The sequence below is a fragment of the Acomys minous genome, assembly GCF_964271855.1.
Source record: "Acomys minous genome assembly, chromosome: 2".
NCBI classification, from domain to species: Eukaryota; Metazoa; Chordata; class Mammalia; order Rodentia; family Muridae; genus Acomys; species Acomys minous.
The window spans coordinates 87,476,802-87,493,665 of record NC_140484.1 but is presented as its reverse complement, the minus strand read 5'-3'; the positions used below and the strand labels follow the sequence as shown (position 1 = coordinate 87,493,665).

Genomic DNA, 16,864 nt, shown 5'->3' with positions numbered 1-16,864 from the left:
CATTGTAGAACTTGGATTGGTTACACTGTAGAACTTACATTCTTTATCAGTTGACACAATTCAACAATATAAGGAAAGCTCCTACCCCTTAATCCTGATTGGTGGAAACATGTACCTATAATTTGGCACAGATGTTTGTGGTTTTCAAGTTTAAAATCTCAATAACATTCTGGCTTATGGGTAGAGAGGTTGGAGTTCACTTCCTCAGTCTGTTCTACAGCCCTGATGAGTAGTGATTTGATTACAATAAATCCTTGTCATCCTCACTGACCTGGTGTTTGAGTTGTATTGGATCCAGGTAGACTCCAGAGCACAAGGCTTTACCATATAGTGTACATCCAAAGATTTCTTTTTCTTTTTTTTCTTTTTTTTTTCTTTTTTTCTTTTTTTTTTTTTTTGGTGTTTTTTGTTTTTTGTTTTTTTGTTTTGTTTTGTTTGTTTTGGGGTTTTTTTGTTTTTTGGTTTGTTTGTTTGGTTTTTCAAGACAGGATTTCTCTATGTAACAGCTTGGCTGTCCTAGACTCACTTTGTACACCAGGCTGGCCTTGAACTCAAGAGATCCACCTGCCTGTCTCCTGGGATTAAAGTCATGCACCACCACATCCAACAAGGTTTTTTTTTTTTTCTAGTATGTGCTCTTTTCTGCATTTGGTGATAACTGTGATAGGCAAAGGCTTTACCACATTGCCATTGCTTACATTCAAAGGGTTTCTGTCCAGTATAAATTCTCTCATAATGATGAAGACTACAGAAATGTACAAAGGCTTCAACATATTAAATACATTCATAAGGTTTCTTCCCAGTATGATTTCTTCCATGACTTTTTTTTTTAAGACACGGTCTCTCTGTCCTGGACAAGCTTTGTAGGCCAGGTTGTCCAGAACTCCAAGATCAGCCTGCCTCTGCCTCCCTGAGTACTGGGATTACAGGCCTCCACCACCACGCCCAGCTCTTCCATGACTTTTGAGATGATTGTGTTGTACAAAACCTTTATCACACTGGTTACACTCATAGGGTTTCTCTCCAGTATGTGTTCTTTTATGTATTCGAAGACCTAAAACATACAACAGATTGTAGCATTGCAAAAATCACTGCCGATCTGGTTCTGGTCACTACCAGAAATGTAAAGTTGTACACCATAGGTTACATTCATAGGGTTTCTCTCCAGAATGTGTCATTTTATGTATTCAGAGACGACTGTGACACGCAAAGGCTTCACCATACTGAATACTTTCCTAGGGTTTCTTTTTAGTATGAATTCTTTCGTGCCTTTTAAGATGACTCTGTTGTATAAAGGCTTTACCACACTGCTTACATCTGTAGGGTTTTTCTCCGGTATGTGTTCTTTTATGTCTGTAGAGATGACTGTATTGCGAATAGGTTTTATCACATTGATTACATTCAAAGGGCTTCTCTCCAGTGTGTGTTCTTTTATGTATTTGAAGAAGACCATTATATGCAAAGGCTTTCCCACATTGATTGCATCCATAGGGTCTCTCTCCAGTATGTGTTCTTTTATGTATTTGGAAACCATTGGCTTGTGAAAATGCTTTATCACATTGATTACATTTGTAAGGTTTCTCTCCGGTATGTGTTCTTTTATGCCTCTGCAGATGACTGTATTGTGAAAAGGATTTCTCACATAGATTACATTCATAGGGTTTCTGTCCAGATTGTTTTCTTTTCCATATTTGGATACTACTGTGATGCACAAAGCCTTCCATGCAGTGAGTAACTTCATAGGGTTTCTCTCCAGTATGAATTATTTCATGCCTTTGAGGGTGACTGGGATATGTCAAGGCTTTATCACCTTCAGTATATTCATCAGGTTTCTCTCCAGTACGACAGCTTTCACGCCTGCAAACATAATTGGCACATGTGAAACCTTTACCACATTTATTGCATTGATGAATCTTGTAATCTGTACGATAATTTTACAATTTGGTCTAATTGTAAAGAGGAATCAAATCTTAAGATTTTATCACTTTGTTTAAGTTCATGGTATTCCCCTTTATTATGGATTGTTTTACATCCCTGAAGTTCCCTGTGATGGTAAAAACATTTATTACACGGCTCACATTTACTAAAAGAACCCAGAGCTTTACCACACTCATTGCATTCATAAGTTTTCCTATAGTGTGAGTCATACTACATTTGCAAAGTGACCCAGGGTTAGGGTCAGAAAATTTTCTACACTTCAAGTAAGATATGGTGGCACATGCCTTTAATCCCAGCGCTGGGCAGGCAGAGGCAGGAGTATCACGCTGAGTTCCAGACCAGCCTGGTTTACAAAGGGAGTCCAGGACAGCCAAGGCTGCAGAGAAAAACCATCTCAAAACAACTCAAAACAAAAACAAACAAACAAAAAACTTTTTTTTTTCTATATTGCTAGTGCTCAGGGATTTTCTTCAGTGTGAGTTTGTAGATGTATTCCCAGTACAGTTAGGAAAGCCAAGTTACTGCAAACTTATATCCCACTCAAAATCTACACAAAGTGGGGCCTCCTACACATCTTCCAACTGTGCTGGGGCAGAGACAGGCGCGTTGCTTCTTCCAGTGTCCCTGTGCTCACACGCCTGTATCCATTGTGACACACGCTCTGCCCACTGAGAGAAGAATGACAACTGGCAGGTGCCCACACTGCCCCCAGTTTGTCTTTCTGTTCCTCGTGACCACGTGGGGAGGGATTAGGCTTTCTCCACAACAACACTCTTCACTCTCATAAACTGCCCCCTCCCTAAACTTATCATCGTTACTACAAGTACATAGGTAAAACCACTTTTACTGTGGATTATTTGTTTATTAGAAGTCTTTGGACACATGCCCATCACCTGTTCTATATGTATACTTGGGCAGTGCCTGAGTGGTGTGGACTAAGCAGACTGGCATTTGTACAGCCTAGCTCTGGGGGGGCCATGATTCAGATGGTGCTATCTGCTAAGGCAGTGTTCCCATGTCTTCTTCCTTAGGGGAATGCTTTGCAGACATAACTCAGATACCTGACATGGAGGTACATGGTGCTGGGAGAATTTAATAATCATCGACACACCTAAAGCAGTATTTTTTTTTTTCTTACACGGTTGTTTTTCTTTAAAACTTCCACAGCACATTTCTTCAGCGAAATATTTGTATCAGGTCACACATGAAAATTACCTTCCAATTTTAGGACTGCATATTGCTTCTGAGAAATTATATGCTTTCAGAACAAAGCAACCGGACACTGACTTTGGATCAGACCTGACAGGATGTATTCCTCTCAGCATGCTGGATACTGGCATCCTGTATCCTTCATGTTCCACCACCAACGGCTTCAATTGTTGTTCCTCATCAGAACAAGAAAGCTCCCAGGACACTTTGAAAGAAAGCTTATAATCCCAACTGATCCAGCATTTCAGACTGTCCCACACAGGACTCTAATTAAGCCTGGAATTTCTCAATATTTGGAAACTGGATCAAAAAATGTGATTCCTAGCTTGCTTAAGCATTTCCCTGTTGGGGGATGGTCTGATATATTTTGATGTTAATTACTGTTTGTTGTCTGTGTGACCCCACCTTTTGTTCAATAAAAAGCCATCCCACCTAGGCAGGGCAAAGGAGATAGGTGGGACTTAGAGAGAGAGGAATTCTGGGAAGAAAAAAAAGAAGAAAGACCACCATGAGGAGAAGGAGACAGATGTGAAGTGAAGAGAGGAAGGCTGCCATGGTTTAGATGAAGGAGAAACACATGGCTGGCGTGGATGGAGAATCCGGCCCAGATGAAGAACATGAGCAAATATATGGGATTATAGATGGGAGGTTGCTTGATATAAGTTATTAGAAACAGATGGCACTGGATTGTAACAGGGATCCCAAGCCTGAGGCCCTACTATGGAAACTAGGTTAGAGGATTGATGTCTGCCCTGCCCCAGGTTAACTAAGGCTATTTTAAAATATAACATGTGTGTGTGTCTTGATTGATCACTAGCCGGGCCTATTGATAATACAGGTAATACAGATAATTTTAAAACACAGTATTTCCCCAATTTTATTTGAGCCCCTACAAAGATATTATTCATCCCAAATCAGCTGGAAGAAACCTTAAGAGAATGACACCCCATTTCCTTTAAGGGGGGTCAGGTAGGTTTTTGGTTGCTTTCTTGGGCAATAGGAGGTTTTTATCGATGGGAGTTGGTTACAAGTTATTATAGGTCTTATTTAGAGAGAAAACAAGGTTAGAGTCAGTGATTTCTCTCTTTTCCTTTATCTTACATTCTTAGGTTTGGAGAAAGGGGTTGAAAAGAAAGAAAGGGGAATGTAGAAATATATAGGGAAGATAGAACAAAAAGAATCTACTCAACTTACTGCCTCAATTGTCACTCCAAAGGCTATTTTTAATTCACTAGTATAGAATTTTGTATATATATGCAAAATAAGTTTAATTCTAGATACAGTGGTATACAATTAAAATATAAGATTATTCTTCATACACATGAGTGTGTGCATGTGTTTCTACTCTAATATGAGGCATTGTACCCATATAACACAAGTATAATGCCAAGTTTACTTCCAATGCTTTGAAAGTGCTATTGCAAGCTGTTTAGGAAAAATAAGTTATACAAGTTAATTTTTAGTTGAACAAATCATGGTCATGCCAATTGCTAGTCTACTTTTATCACAGGAATACATGTTAGTGTAGCAGATAGATATGATTCTATAGAAAGATAAGGTAGGATAGTTAGATAAGGTCTTCAAAAACCTCAGAGACATGCAGAATATGCCATTTTAAAATGTTTTTATTGCCAGGTGATGGTGGCGCAAGCCTTTAATCCCAGTACTTGGGAGGCAAAGGCAGGTGGATTGCTGGGAGTTCGAGGCCAGGCTGGTCGTCAAAGTGAGTACAGGACAGTCAACACTACACAGAACAACCCTGACTCGAAAAAGCAATAAATAAATAAATAAATAAGTTTTTACTGCCGGGCATGGTGGCGTACACCGTTAATCCCAGCATATGGGAAGCAGAGGCAGGCAGATCACTTTGAGTTCAAGGCTAGCCTGGTCTACAAATCAGTCCAGGACAGCCAAGGCTACACAGAGAAACCCTGTCTGGAAAAACCAAAAAAAAATAAATTTTTTAAAAAGTGTTTTTATTATTTTAAAGATTCAGTGACAATGAGACAGGTTAACTCCTAGAAACACTCAGCCTACCTCAAAGAGGATGATGAGCATCAAAGAACCTCTTTATGGAGATGGCTTCAATACGGCAAACATGCCACTGGGCAAAATGTCCTCATTTCTACCACAGACAGAATTCTGCCTAAAAAGGGCAAGCTTGGATGCAGGCAGAGTCGAGGACCAAACTCTGCCAAGACAGGGTAAGCAATTCCTCACTAGTTCCTGCCTCACAAATATGTCTGTCAGATATATTGGACCAGAAGGCTGAAGAAGATGCTCCAACATTATAGAGAGCTTTGGGTGACTATTCAGGTAGCAAACTGTCTCTGTCATCTTCTCATTTGGAAAGCTACTACCCTGCACTCCCAGCAGACTCAAGTAATCAAGTTTATACTTTCTCACGTCTCTGATGGAGTTGAAGACCAGGTAGCCTAGTTTTACAATGAAGCTTAGTTGTTTAAGGGTTAAGATGTTTTTAAGTCTAGATAGGTGTTTTTAGTTGATAATGACAAGATGTGATGGAGATTGACTTACATTCAGAAATTTAGATGCACCAAGAAAGATGTTTTCTTCAAGGCTGTCAAATACAAATAGCCAAAAAACTAAGAAGGTAACATCTATATAATTCCTGTTCGTATTATGGTTCTTCTAGCTATAGGTAATCTATTGTATATATGTGTAATACTATAAATGTATATGTGAAAAAATAAAAATTAAAAAAAAATTTAAAAAGAAAATTACCTTCCAAATCTTCTAGAACTTTGACAATGTTCTTCAATATCATGTTCTTCCCAACTGTAGCCTGAAATATAGTACCAGAAAATTTGTGATATATTATTAGGAATTAGGCAAAATTTAAGTTACTATCTTCAGTGAACCTTAAAACCATGCCTGATTTATGCACATTATTCTTCATCATTCTCAATTGAAATTACAAAAGAGACCAATAACCAAGTAACGGCCGACCCCTTATTAAAAACCACAAATGTAAATTCACAGTTTTACCTATAGCAGTGAGGTTCCTGTAGGTCTCCAGCATCACATCTCTGTAGAGACTCTTCTGGGAAGGATCCAGCAAAGCCCACTCTTCCTGAGTGAACTTCACATGCACGTCTTCATAGGTCACTGCACCCTAAAACATGCCAACACGTGGATGAGAGAGAGCATGATGCTGACAGCACCGCAAATACTTACTTCATGGTCATACAATATGGTCACACAACTCTGGGGCTTGCCCCACTTACTCCCTGACACACAGGCTTGACTGCAATCACCAGGTCATTTCAGAAGGAAACTGAGTAGTGAGTTCAGCCTGTCGCTCCTGCACCCTTTGAGAAGGATAAAGATTTGCAAGAGAAATGCTCAACAACAGGCACAAAGAGGGAGACAACCAAAGAGACAAACGGTAGTGGGCACAGAGCACAGAAACTGTATGGACAGTAACAAACAGTATTGGCTCATGTCTGTCAGCCCAGCACTCAGGAAGCAGAGGCAGGTGGACCTCACTGAATTGGATGCCAGTCTGAACTGTGCAGCAGGTTCCAGGACATATAAAAACTTCCAGAGGTACAGATAAAGACCCTGGACTCCCCTGCAAGAATCAAACAAACAAGTAAAAAAGCCAGAAAGAATTCAGAGGCTTTAACAGAAGTTCTTACAAAGAATTATACATTTACTCTAGTTCTATATTCATATTACAGAACTGAAGTGTCCCAAGTAAAATGCAACATCAGATCGTCCTAAAAGAGAATACATGCTTAAACAGATATAAATAGATAAATAAAAATATTAGCAATGTAAATGTTGATCATAAATGAGCAACATGGGGCAGGAGAGACGGCTCAGCAGTGAAGACCTCCTGCTGGTCTTGGAAATAGTTGGGATCAATTGCCAGTGCTTACCTGGGGAATAACACCTATCCATTACTCTAATTCAGGAGTTCTGAGGCCACATTCTCACCACTGGAGAACTAGCCACACATGAGGTAAATATTCACACATTGAGGTAAAATACTCACAGTCACGCAGAAGCATTCAAAACAAACAGAGCAGGTAAGAAGAATGTCAGGCACCAGCAAGTCACTGACTCAGAAAGCTCCGGCAGTAGTAATGTCATGATTACATGCCATCGTTACAAACAGAACATATTTTCTGCCAAACTTCAAAATTCAACATGTGGGTGAAGCTCCAGACAAGAGCATATGCTTGACATGTGCAGAAACCTACATTCTAGGCCCACCAGCCAATGCTATAAAAGCAAAAATAGCCAGGCACGTTGTCCCACCTCTAACCCCAGCACATGGAGACAGTTTTACAATAAATTATATCAGTTCAGCCTAGGAAGCCAATAACTGACAGAGAAAAACTGAAGGGTATTTTAAACCGGCAAGCACTATGCTGGGCAGAATCTAAACTAATCTACTCATAAATTAAAATAAGCTACTTTAAACCTCATAACATACATATATCCCAAGCACTTGCCAATCTGATCCTCAGAGACTTTGCTCCTTCTGCCATCAACTCTCAACAATCCTCCCTCCAGTGTCATCTGTCAATCCTTGGCTCCTCTCCCTCTGCAGGAAGTCTCACCTTCCACTTCCTGTCCTTCTGCCCAGCTGATTGGTTAAAGAGCACTTTATTGACAGTTGTTACATCCACTCAAGACATTCCTCTACAAGCCAGTGTCAGATGGATCTTTTAAGGTCAAGGCCCAATTGGTCTACACAACTACTTTCGGGACAGTCAGGACTACACAGAGAAACTTTGTCTTCAAAAGCAAAAACAAAACTAGTGGAAAATTTTAAAAACAAAACAAAACAAGCATGTATACAAGGCTAGCAAAATAGCTCAGCTTTGCATAAGAACTGCTTTTCCTGTATCTTACGTGATTTGGGGATAGAGTCTATAATGGGGAAGGCATGACAGCACAAGATGGAAGCTGACATATCCATTTCAACCAAGACACAGTAGAAACCAAGAACGGGAAATGGGTTGAGTCTATAGATACTCAAGTCCAGTCCCCAGTAAGTAATCTAGAAAAGCTCCAACTACAAGGCTTCCATAACCTCTTTAAAGAAAGCCACAAAGTGTTAAATACAAGTGTTAAAATACATCATCCTAGCCAGGCGTGGTGGTGCACACCTTTAATCCCAGCACTCGAGAGGCAGAGGCAGGTGGATCTCTGTGAGTTTGAGGCCAGTCTGGTCTATAAAGTCAGTCTAGGACAGGCAGGCATATTACACAGAGAAACCCTGTCTTGAAAAACCAAAAACAGAAATCCTGGGAATGAACACCTTAGGACTCACTGTAATGCTAACTACTGTCAAAGCAGGAAAGCTCTTAACGTCCTTTCCCACCCACATGCCACCCCTGCCCGCCATCCCTCTCCATGCTGGTGCTGACTCCACCTGCTTCAAAGCTGGGCAGTGAACCCAGTTTTTACACAGGTCCCTCTTTATTTGTGATTCCCCCACAAGATCCAGGGACGTTGAAGGAGCCCCATTCACTGGTCACTTTTCCTTTAAACTGATCAGACAGGGCAGGGCTCAGCCTAAAAGGAGATGCAGCATTGTCCTGCAGGCACTGGGCCCCAGAGACAGGATTTCCGTTCAAAACCAGTCTTTTTGTTTGTTTGTTTGTTTTTGTTGTTTTTTGTTTGTTTGTTTGTTTTGGGTTTTTCCAGACAGGGTTTCTCTTTGTAGCCTTGGCTGTCCTGGACTAGCTTTATAGACCAGGCTGGCCTTGAACTCACAGTGATCTGCCTGCCTCTGCCTCCCAAGTACTGGGATGAAAGGCATGCGACACCATACTCGGCTTCAAAGCCAGTCTTAACTCCACAACATGTAGAAAGGCTAGCTTCAGGAGACACTGGTCTAAACAGAAACAAATAAGCAGGCACTAGGGAAAAAAACGTAATGAAGCTGGGTGTGGTGGCACACGCCTTTAATCCCAACCCTAGGGTGGCAGAGGCAGGTGGGCCACTGAATTGAGGCCAGCCTGGTCTACAAAGTGAGTCCAGGACAGCCAAGGCTACACAGAGAAACCCTGTCTCAAAAAAAAAAAAAACGAGAAGGAGGAGGAGGAGAAGAAGAAGAAGAGGAAGAGGAAGAAGAAGAAGAAGAAGAAGAAGAAGAAGAAGAAGAAGAAGAAGAAGAAAAAGAAGAAGAAAGGGAACGAAATTGGTTGGTTGGGTTTTTTTGAGACAGGATTTCTCTGTGTAGCCTTGGCTACACTTTGTACACTAGACTGGCCTCAAGCTCACAGCAATCTGACTCTGAGGCAGGCAGCACTATGCTCAGCCCTTTTTTGTTTTGTGTTTTGTGTTTGATTCCTCAAAACAGGGTTTCAGTATGTAGCCTTGGCTGTCCTGGAACTCACTTTGTAGACCAGGCTGGCCTCAAACTCACAAAGATTTCCCCACATACACCCCCTACCCTGAGTGCTGGGATTAAAGGCCTGTGCTACCACACCTGGCTCTGAAATGAAATCCACCCCACCTCCCCTCAGGAGACAGGGTTTCTCTGTAAGCCCTGACTGTCCTGGATTCACTTTGTAGACCAAGCTGATCTCCAATTCAATGATCTGCCTGCCTCTGCCTCTGCCTACAGCGGGCTGAGATTTTTTTTTTTTTTAAGATAGTTTTTCTGTGTAGCCTTGGCTGTCCTGGACTCGCTTTGTAGACCAGGCTGGCCTCGAACTCACAGAAATCTGACTGCCTCTGCCTCTGGAGTACTGGTATCAAACGCCTGAGCCAAGACACTGGCTCTAGAATGAAACTCTTAATGACACAGAAATTCTGGAGAACGGAAACAATTAAGAGATGAGACATAAAACTGGGTGCAGAGGCATACACCTGTATTCCCAACATTCTAGGAGGCAGAGGTAGGCAGACTGTTGAGGAGCGCCTGATTTACAAAGCAAGTCCAAGACAGCCAAGGGTATACAGAGAAACCCTGTCTCAAAACAACCAGAGTGAGGGGAGAGGAGAGTGGGGGTGGGGAGAGAGAGAGAGGAGAGGGGAGAGGGAAGAGGGAGAGAGGGAGAGAGAGAGAGAGAGAGAGAGAGAGAGAGAGGGAGAAGGACATGGGGAGAGGAAGAGAGGGAGAGAGATTAGAACAGTGATACATAAGGAAAATTAAATACAAAGAGTACCACTAACAATTGGCTTTTTAAAAAAGAAAGATATACTTGCCCTTCCTTGTTAGCAATGACATTATTGAGACACTGTTACACCTTCTCTCTAGGTGTAGTGTCAGGGGCTGAGGTCTGTACGGAGCCTGACACACACAGCTACACCCAACAGCTTGGCTCTCAAATTTCTGACCTGACTTAACTGTGTCAATGAGGATTGCACAGATCTACATAGTACAGTCCCAAATTGGAAATTTCATATTCACTGGCTGAAGGTAACCTACCCAAATTGTACACCCACCAACCCGGTCTGTTTCCATTCACAGGCGTAAATTAATTAACACATGCTGGGAAATTACAAACTCACCTTGTCACCCTTACGCTAATTTTAGGCTCAGGACCCAGGTTATGTTTTTGAACAATTTAAATATTTACACACCAAAGATATTGCCAGAATTACTTCTTTTTTTCTATTTTTCCCCCCGCAAGACAGGTTTCTCTGTGTAAACAGCCCTGGCTGCCTTAGACCCTTCCTTGTAGACTAAGCTCAAAATTATTTCTTAAGTAGCAGCACTCTTCACTGGCAGAGCCTCCTCTACTTGCATAGTGGATGGACCAATGGAGGAAAAGAAAATGCAGACAGTGGGGGGAGGGAAGCTGGGGGGGGGCTGTGCTGCACAAGCTATGTGTATGCCAAGTAAGCCTCTTAAAAACAGCATCTCGAAAAAGCAAGTATGGTGGCACTCCCCTTTAATCCCAGCACTCAGGAGGCAGGGGCAGGTTTGGGGCCAACCTGGATTACAAAGAGTCCAGGACAGCCAGGACTACAAGAGAAACCCTGTCCCTAAAAATATACCAAAATAATAATAATAATAATAATAATAATAATAATAATAATAATAACAACAACAACAACAACAACAACAACAGCATCTTGTATACTGCTTAGAAGGTTAAAATAAAGAAATGGGAGACATCTACGAAGTCACCAGAAACTATCATACAATGGGAGAAACGCAGGCGTATAATAAAAAAAATGCTGCACACGGGGAACACAAGATATACAAGAATATTACTGACCAGGCTCACAGTGGACTTGGGACTCATCACCACAGCTCCATGTAGTGGGAAGGGTTGGGTTCTCAGCATCTGGAACAACCCCTCCCCAAAGGCCCTGGCCCCACACCATTACCAGCTCTTGCAAACATATTCCTGGCTTTAGAGAAACAGCTCCATTTTATTCTCATTACGTTGGGGTACAAGGGAAAGGTCCCAAGGCCTAGGTTCCAGGCTGCTCTTGGCTCTGCCAAGCATGCTCCTGGGTTTTCGAGAGAGCTAGGTCATTTTCCATATAGGAGGGCCTCATGGAAAAGCCTAGCTTCATCAGGCCACCCTTCTACACAACCATGCTTTTCCTTCTCAAAGAGTTTTCAACTGGTGTACATGTGCCCATGTGGTAAAAACCTTTTTTTCCCCCCACAAAGAAAACTGGAACTTAATGTAGAGGAATTTTAATTCAAGACATGGCTGCTCTGGCAAGAGATCACGCATCCAAAGACCTTCTAGGTCTGTGTGGCTCAACCGGAATACAGACCTTTATTTAACCCCAGGGGGTGAAGGCAAGCAGATCTCCGCATTTCAGGGCAGCCTGGTAAAGCGCAAGTTTCAGGTAAAGAAAAGTTTAGGTCCAGGTGTAGGGGCTCACACCTTTAATTCCACCACTCAAGAGACGGAGGCATGCAGAGCTCTGCTCTAGGAAAGTCGGTTGAATCAATGAGAGGCAGTGGAGTTCAGTTTGTGGAATTCACAGGCAGTTTTACTGGAAGAATTTTACAAAGAGGTTGGCGAGAGAATGAACCAGACAGACACAGGTGAGGACAGAAGGAGCCAGAAGAACAGAACATCTTGCCAACACGTGTAGCCTAGCATCCTAATCTCTAAGAGGCGTGGCTAGCATCCTACTTCTCTGCGGGGTGTTTTAGAGGCAGTCCTCCCTCGCTAAATTCTACTTGGGCAGCTTACTGTTTCCTAAGCGTTCCTAAATCCTTTACACCACCAATTCTACCCTTCTACATCTCAGCTTTCTATTGGAGTGCTACACCACCATCATAGGAGATGCCTTTCACAGCCTCCGCAAAATTACCTCCAAATGCGTCTTGTAGTAAATACTAGAGAAACCAGGGCTCTCCGAGGTTGGCATCTTGCCGAGGATGGTTCTACACGCCAGCCCTTGCTGCAAATGCTGTGTGCAGATGCAGCTCCCGATAGCGAAGTTGTTCAGATTCGACCGCCAGGACCAGGGAGTGATTTCGGACTAAAAGGTTCCTCATAGGTGGCCGCGGCTTCCCACCTAACCCTGGGAAAGACCCACCACACCAGCTCGCACTGCTCAGCCGCCTGCTCCAGCCCGCTGTGGGTAGTGACCCTGAGCTCACCATGTCATGGCCCAGTTTCCCTGGGCTCCCGTCTCAGCGTCCAGCACCACTGCTCACACCACACCACACTGAAGCATTCAAAACTGATCAACATGTGAGCTGAACCTGCAGCAACGCACCCGGAAGAACACTCCTCCTCGACCCCCCACGAACGCCTGGAGGCTCTGATTGGCCAGTGAGTCTTGATTGACATGAAAACTTGATTTAGGGTTAGAGTATACTGAAGGGACACTGAAGTTCCTGACCTGGGCTTCCAGTAGGGCCAGACCTTTTCCATGTCTGCAGAGATTGACATTTTAGTTTCACTCCTGGCTTGTCCTCCTATAGCCTACGTGTCTATCTTCCCACCTAGTCCCAGGGACCACCCAACACTCTGCCCCTGGACCCTCTGCTGCCTGCTCCTCCCCTTTGTGGCCAGGGACCCTGAGCTCCCCAAGCCAGGACTGCAGAGCTTGCCTGAGCTCCCCTCACAGCACTCAGGAGGAACCTCCCCTTCTTCCTCCTGGAATCAAGGTGGATAGCTTGCATAGCCCACTCCTCAACTGGCTGGGGATTACCAAGCTGCCCTACAAGTGGAAGGGTGTCTACAAAAATTAACAATTCAAGAGAGACTTTAGGAAACAAGTATTTGTTTTGGGACTTCGTGCTGGGTTCAGGTACACTTGAGGTACTTTTCACCTGAGAGAAAAGCAGCTAACATGGCAAACCCTGTGGAGCAATATTCTTAGCAGGCTCATTTTCACCGGAGGGAAACACACACACACACACACACACACACACACACACACACACACACAGCTGTATTATTAAAGACTCTCCGCATGAGCAGAACTGATAGAATTGATCTCTGTATGCAGAGAGAGGGTTTATTGGAATGGCTCACAGGCTGTGGTCCAACCAGTCCAACAATCACGGTCTACAACGGAAAGTTGAGGATTCAGTGTTGAAGGCTATTTCATCACACTGTGAACCCTGAGACTGTGGCCTGGAAGAATCTGTTTCTAGTGTGGTGTGCCTCAGCCCTAGCACACACACGCCTTCAACCCAATAGCTTTCTGTAAGCAGGACTAAATAGGTCAAGAGGCAGAGCAAGCAACCAGATGACATGGAGTGAACACAGGACAAAACCTGAGAGGAAGTCAGAGAGACTGAGAGGAAGTCAGAGGATGGCTAGAGATGCACAGGAAGTAGAAAGGAGGGACTTTCAGCGGGAAGGGTTTTTAAGACAGCATGAAGGAGAAGGAGGGGCTTTCTCCTTCTGAGACACCTGCTCAGTAGGATTGTCAGGGACTGCAGAGATGGCTCAGCACTGACTGTTCTTCCTGAGGTCCTGAGTTCAATTCCCAGCAACCACATGGTGGCCTACAACCATCTGAAATGAGATATCATGCCCTCTTCTTGCCTGCATGTGCATATGCAGGCACAGCACTGTATACATAATAAGTAAATAAATCTCTTTTTTAAAAAATAGGAAGATCAGCTGGGTGCTCTCTCTGCCTCTCTCAGCTAGCAGGCATTTGCCCCAGCATCTGGCTTCTGGGTCTGTTTTGGTAAAATTGAACATTTGGGATTTTGCTTTAAAACAACAAATCCAGTAAGTGTTCACTCCATGTGGCTGTGGCTCCATGTCTCAGCTTGTCTCCAGTACACGGGAGAACTCTGAAGCAGTGGGCTCTCATGCTGGGGGGGATGAACTTTCTAGTCAGAGCTAGGGCAAGCAGACAAAGAGAAAGAGCTCCCATCTTCAATGGCCTTTATGTATGCAGGCTGCCACCAGGAGCTATGGCCTAGATTAAAGTGGGTCTTATTGCCATGGACCGTCTCAGGTGGGTATAGGTCCTTGGGAACGGGAGTTCTGGCAGTGTTGGTGGGCAAGGATTCGGCGGTGACAAACAGAGTCAAACCCAGAGGAAGTTTGAATCTGAGTGTATTTTTGCAGGCAAGCAGTCTAGATTTTTATACACATTTTTTTGAAACAGGGAGTGTTTTGTTGCTACATTTCCCATAGAGTAGATTCAAGGGAGTCAGTAAGTAATCAGGCATACACAGTACTAAGTACAGAATGCAAAGCAATAGCATTGTCATTTTTGAGTTACCGACTTGAATGAAACAGTGCAAGGTACAGAATGCAAAGTGTTTTGTTTTGTTTTGTTTTGTTGGTTTGGTTTGGTCTGGTTTGGTTTTACGAAACAGGGTTTCTCTGTGTAGCCTTGGCTGTCCTAGACTCACTTTGTAGACCAGGCTGGCCTCGAACTCACAGTGATCCGCCTGCCTCTGCCTCCCAAGTGCTGGGATTAAAGGCATGAGCCACCACCCCAACTCTCTGTAACTCTTCTTGTGGTGTCTTTGACCCTTCCAGTTTCCTCCCACTCTTCCAGAAAACTCCCTGAGCTCAACCTAAGGTCTCTGTATCTGTTTCCATCAGCTGCTGGGTGAAGCCTCTCAGAAGGCAGTTATGCTAAGCTCCTGTCTGCAAGCAGAGCAGAGCATCGTTAGTAGTGTCAGGGGTTGGCTCTCTCCCAGGGGTGGGTCTAAAGTTGAGCTGGTTATTGGTTCGCCATTCCCCCAATCTCTACTCTGTCTTTTTGGTTTTTGGTTTTTGGTTTTTGGTTTTTGGTTTTTCAAGACAGGGTTTCTCTATGTAGCCTTGGTTGTCCTGGACTCACTTTGTTGACCAGACTGTCCTCAAACTCACATGGATCTGCTGGGATTAAAGGCATGCACCACCACACCCAGCTTCTCCTGGTAAAGCCAAGAATTCTGGGGGCACTGCTTGACAAAGTTCCAGTGCCTGACCACTCAGCGCCTCTGCCATGCACCCTGATGGCACTGCTTGACAAAATTCCAGTGCCCCAACAACCAGGTGCCCTTAAGGCCTGCCTGGATGCCTTGGATTGACCCTTTACTGTGGAAATTCCTCACTGTTAGAGGCTTCTCTCCAAAGGCTAGAATTGGAAAATAGTAAAAGCTGATGCTAATAAAAACTAATAAAGTTATTGGTGATTCCCTGGGAACATACAGCTATGCAGAAAATTGAGTCTTTCATATAATTTATTCAGATTCATTGTTAGATTACTAATAAATGATTTTGGTAAATGACAGAGGATTTTTAGAAGAATTAATAAAGAAGAAATATTTAGGGGAATGTTGAAAGCTGACACACTGTAATTAAAATCACTAGGTCTTTATGCTCAGCTTCAGAAACTAGGACCTAGTTTAGAAAGAAAGAGATTTTGATCATGCCATTATCAACAGACCTTGGTACCTGCTTAAAAACAAAAGAAAACAGTTTTAAAATTCTAATGTTCCTTCACAGGATTATAGTAAAGATAGAAACTATATTGAAGCAAAAGTTCGTGATGAGGTTAAAGGAAGACATTGGAAACAGTCCAAAAGTCCTAATAGTTTTCTATTCTTTACAAAACTACAGTAAAGATAGAAATTGTATTGATACAGGAGTTCAAGACAAAGTCACTGAGACAGGCATGTTGGCCCAGTGAACTGCCTGCCCTTTTGAACAAACTTGACAGGCCAGGACCTTCCTGATGTTTTGGAAAGACAAAAGGACAGGCTGTCGCTAAGTAAAACGGCTACATAATATTTTTAAATGATAGTTTTATTTTAAATATAAAAAAGGAAAAGAAAGGCTCAACTAAGGATCAGGAAGACAAGTTTAGGGTATCAGATTGATCTTTGATTTATTAACTATATGCCACCTTAAAACAAAATCAAATAGAATCACTTTGTTTAACATCTTTTGTAACCACAACGCTTTACAGTACCAATCATAAGGAAGAACGTTTTAAGTTAAAAGAAAACTGATTTTCCCAGGTGGTGGTGGCACACACCTTTAATCCCAGCACTCAGGAGGCAGAGGCTAGTGGATCGCTGTGAGTTCGAGGCCAGCCTGGTCTACAAAGTGAGTCTAGGACAGCCAAGGCTACACAGAGAGACCCTGTCTTGAAAAAAAAAAAAAGAAAGAAAGAAAGAAAAAGAAAACTGATTTTATCCTAAAGTTAATTTTTAGTTCTCAGAAAATTTGTTGCTTGCTTGTTTTGTTCCCCTTGTTCCTAATATACTTATGTAACCAAAAAATATCTCAAGCTGTGTAATCAATGATTAAAGCTTTTAAGGAAATGATTTTGTGTA

The 16,864-nt window shown here is 42.9% G+C and overlaps 1 protein-coding gene across 2 annotated transcripts; it reads right to left on the bottom strand.

The window, feature by feature from the left end:
• Positions 1–1,737: 1,737 nt before the first annotated feature.
• On the bottom strand, positions 1,738–12,824 carry LOC311584892 (zinc finger protein 431-like; the record flags this gene model as incomplete). Of its 2 annotated transcripts, XM_084759612.1 has the most annotated exons (5): positions 12,424–12,824; positions 6,157–6,283; positions 5,893–5,953; positions 5,686–5,728; positions 1,738–1,857 (listed from the first exon to the last, which is right to left on the bottom strand). In XM_084759612.1, the coding sequence occupies exons 1-5, from the start codon at positions 12,478–12,480 to the stop codon at positions 1,852–1,854; spliced, it is 294 nt and encodes a 97-aa protein (XP_084615738.1). In that variant the 5' UTR covers positions 12,481–12,824. The 2 variants fall into 2 exon arrangements, with proteins under 2 accessions (XP_084615738.1, XP_084615739.1); XM_084759613.1 differs by lacking the exons at positions 1,738–1,857; positions 5,686–5,728 and having other exon boundaries at positions 5,889–5,953.
• Between the last annotated feature and the right edge of the window lie 4,040 nt (positions 12,825–16,864).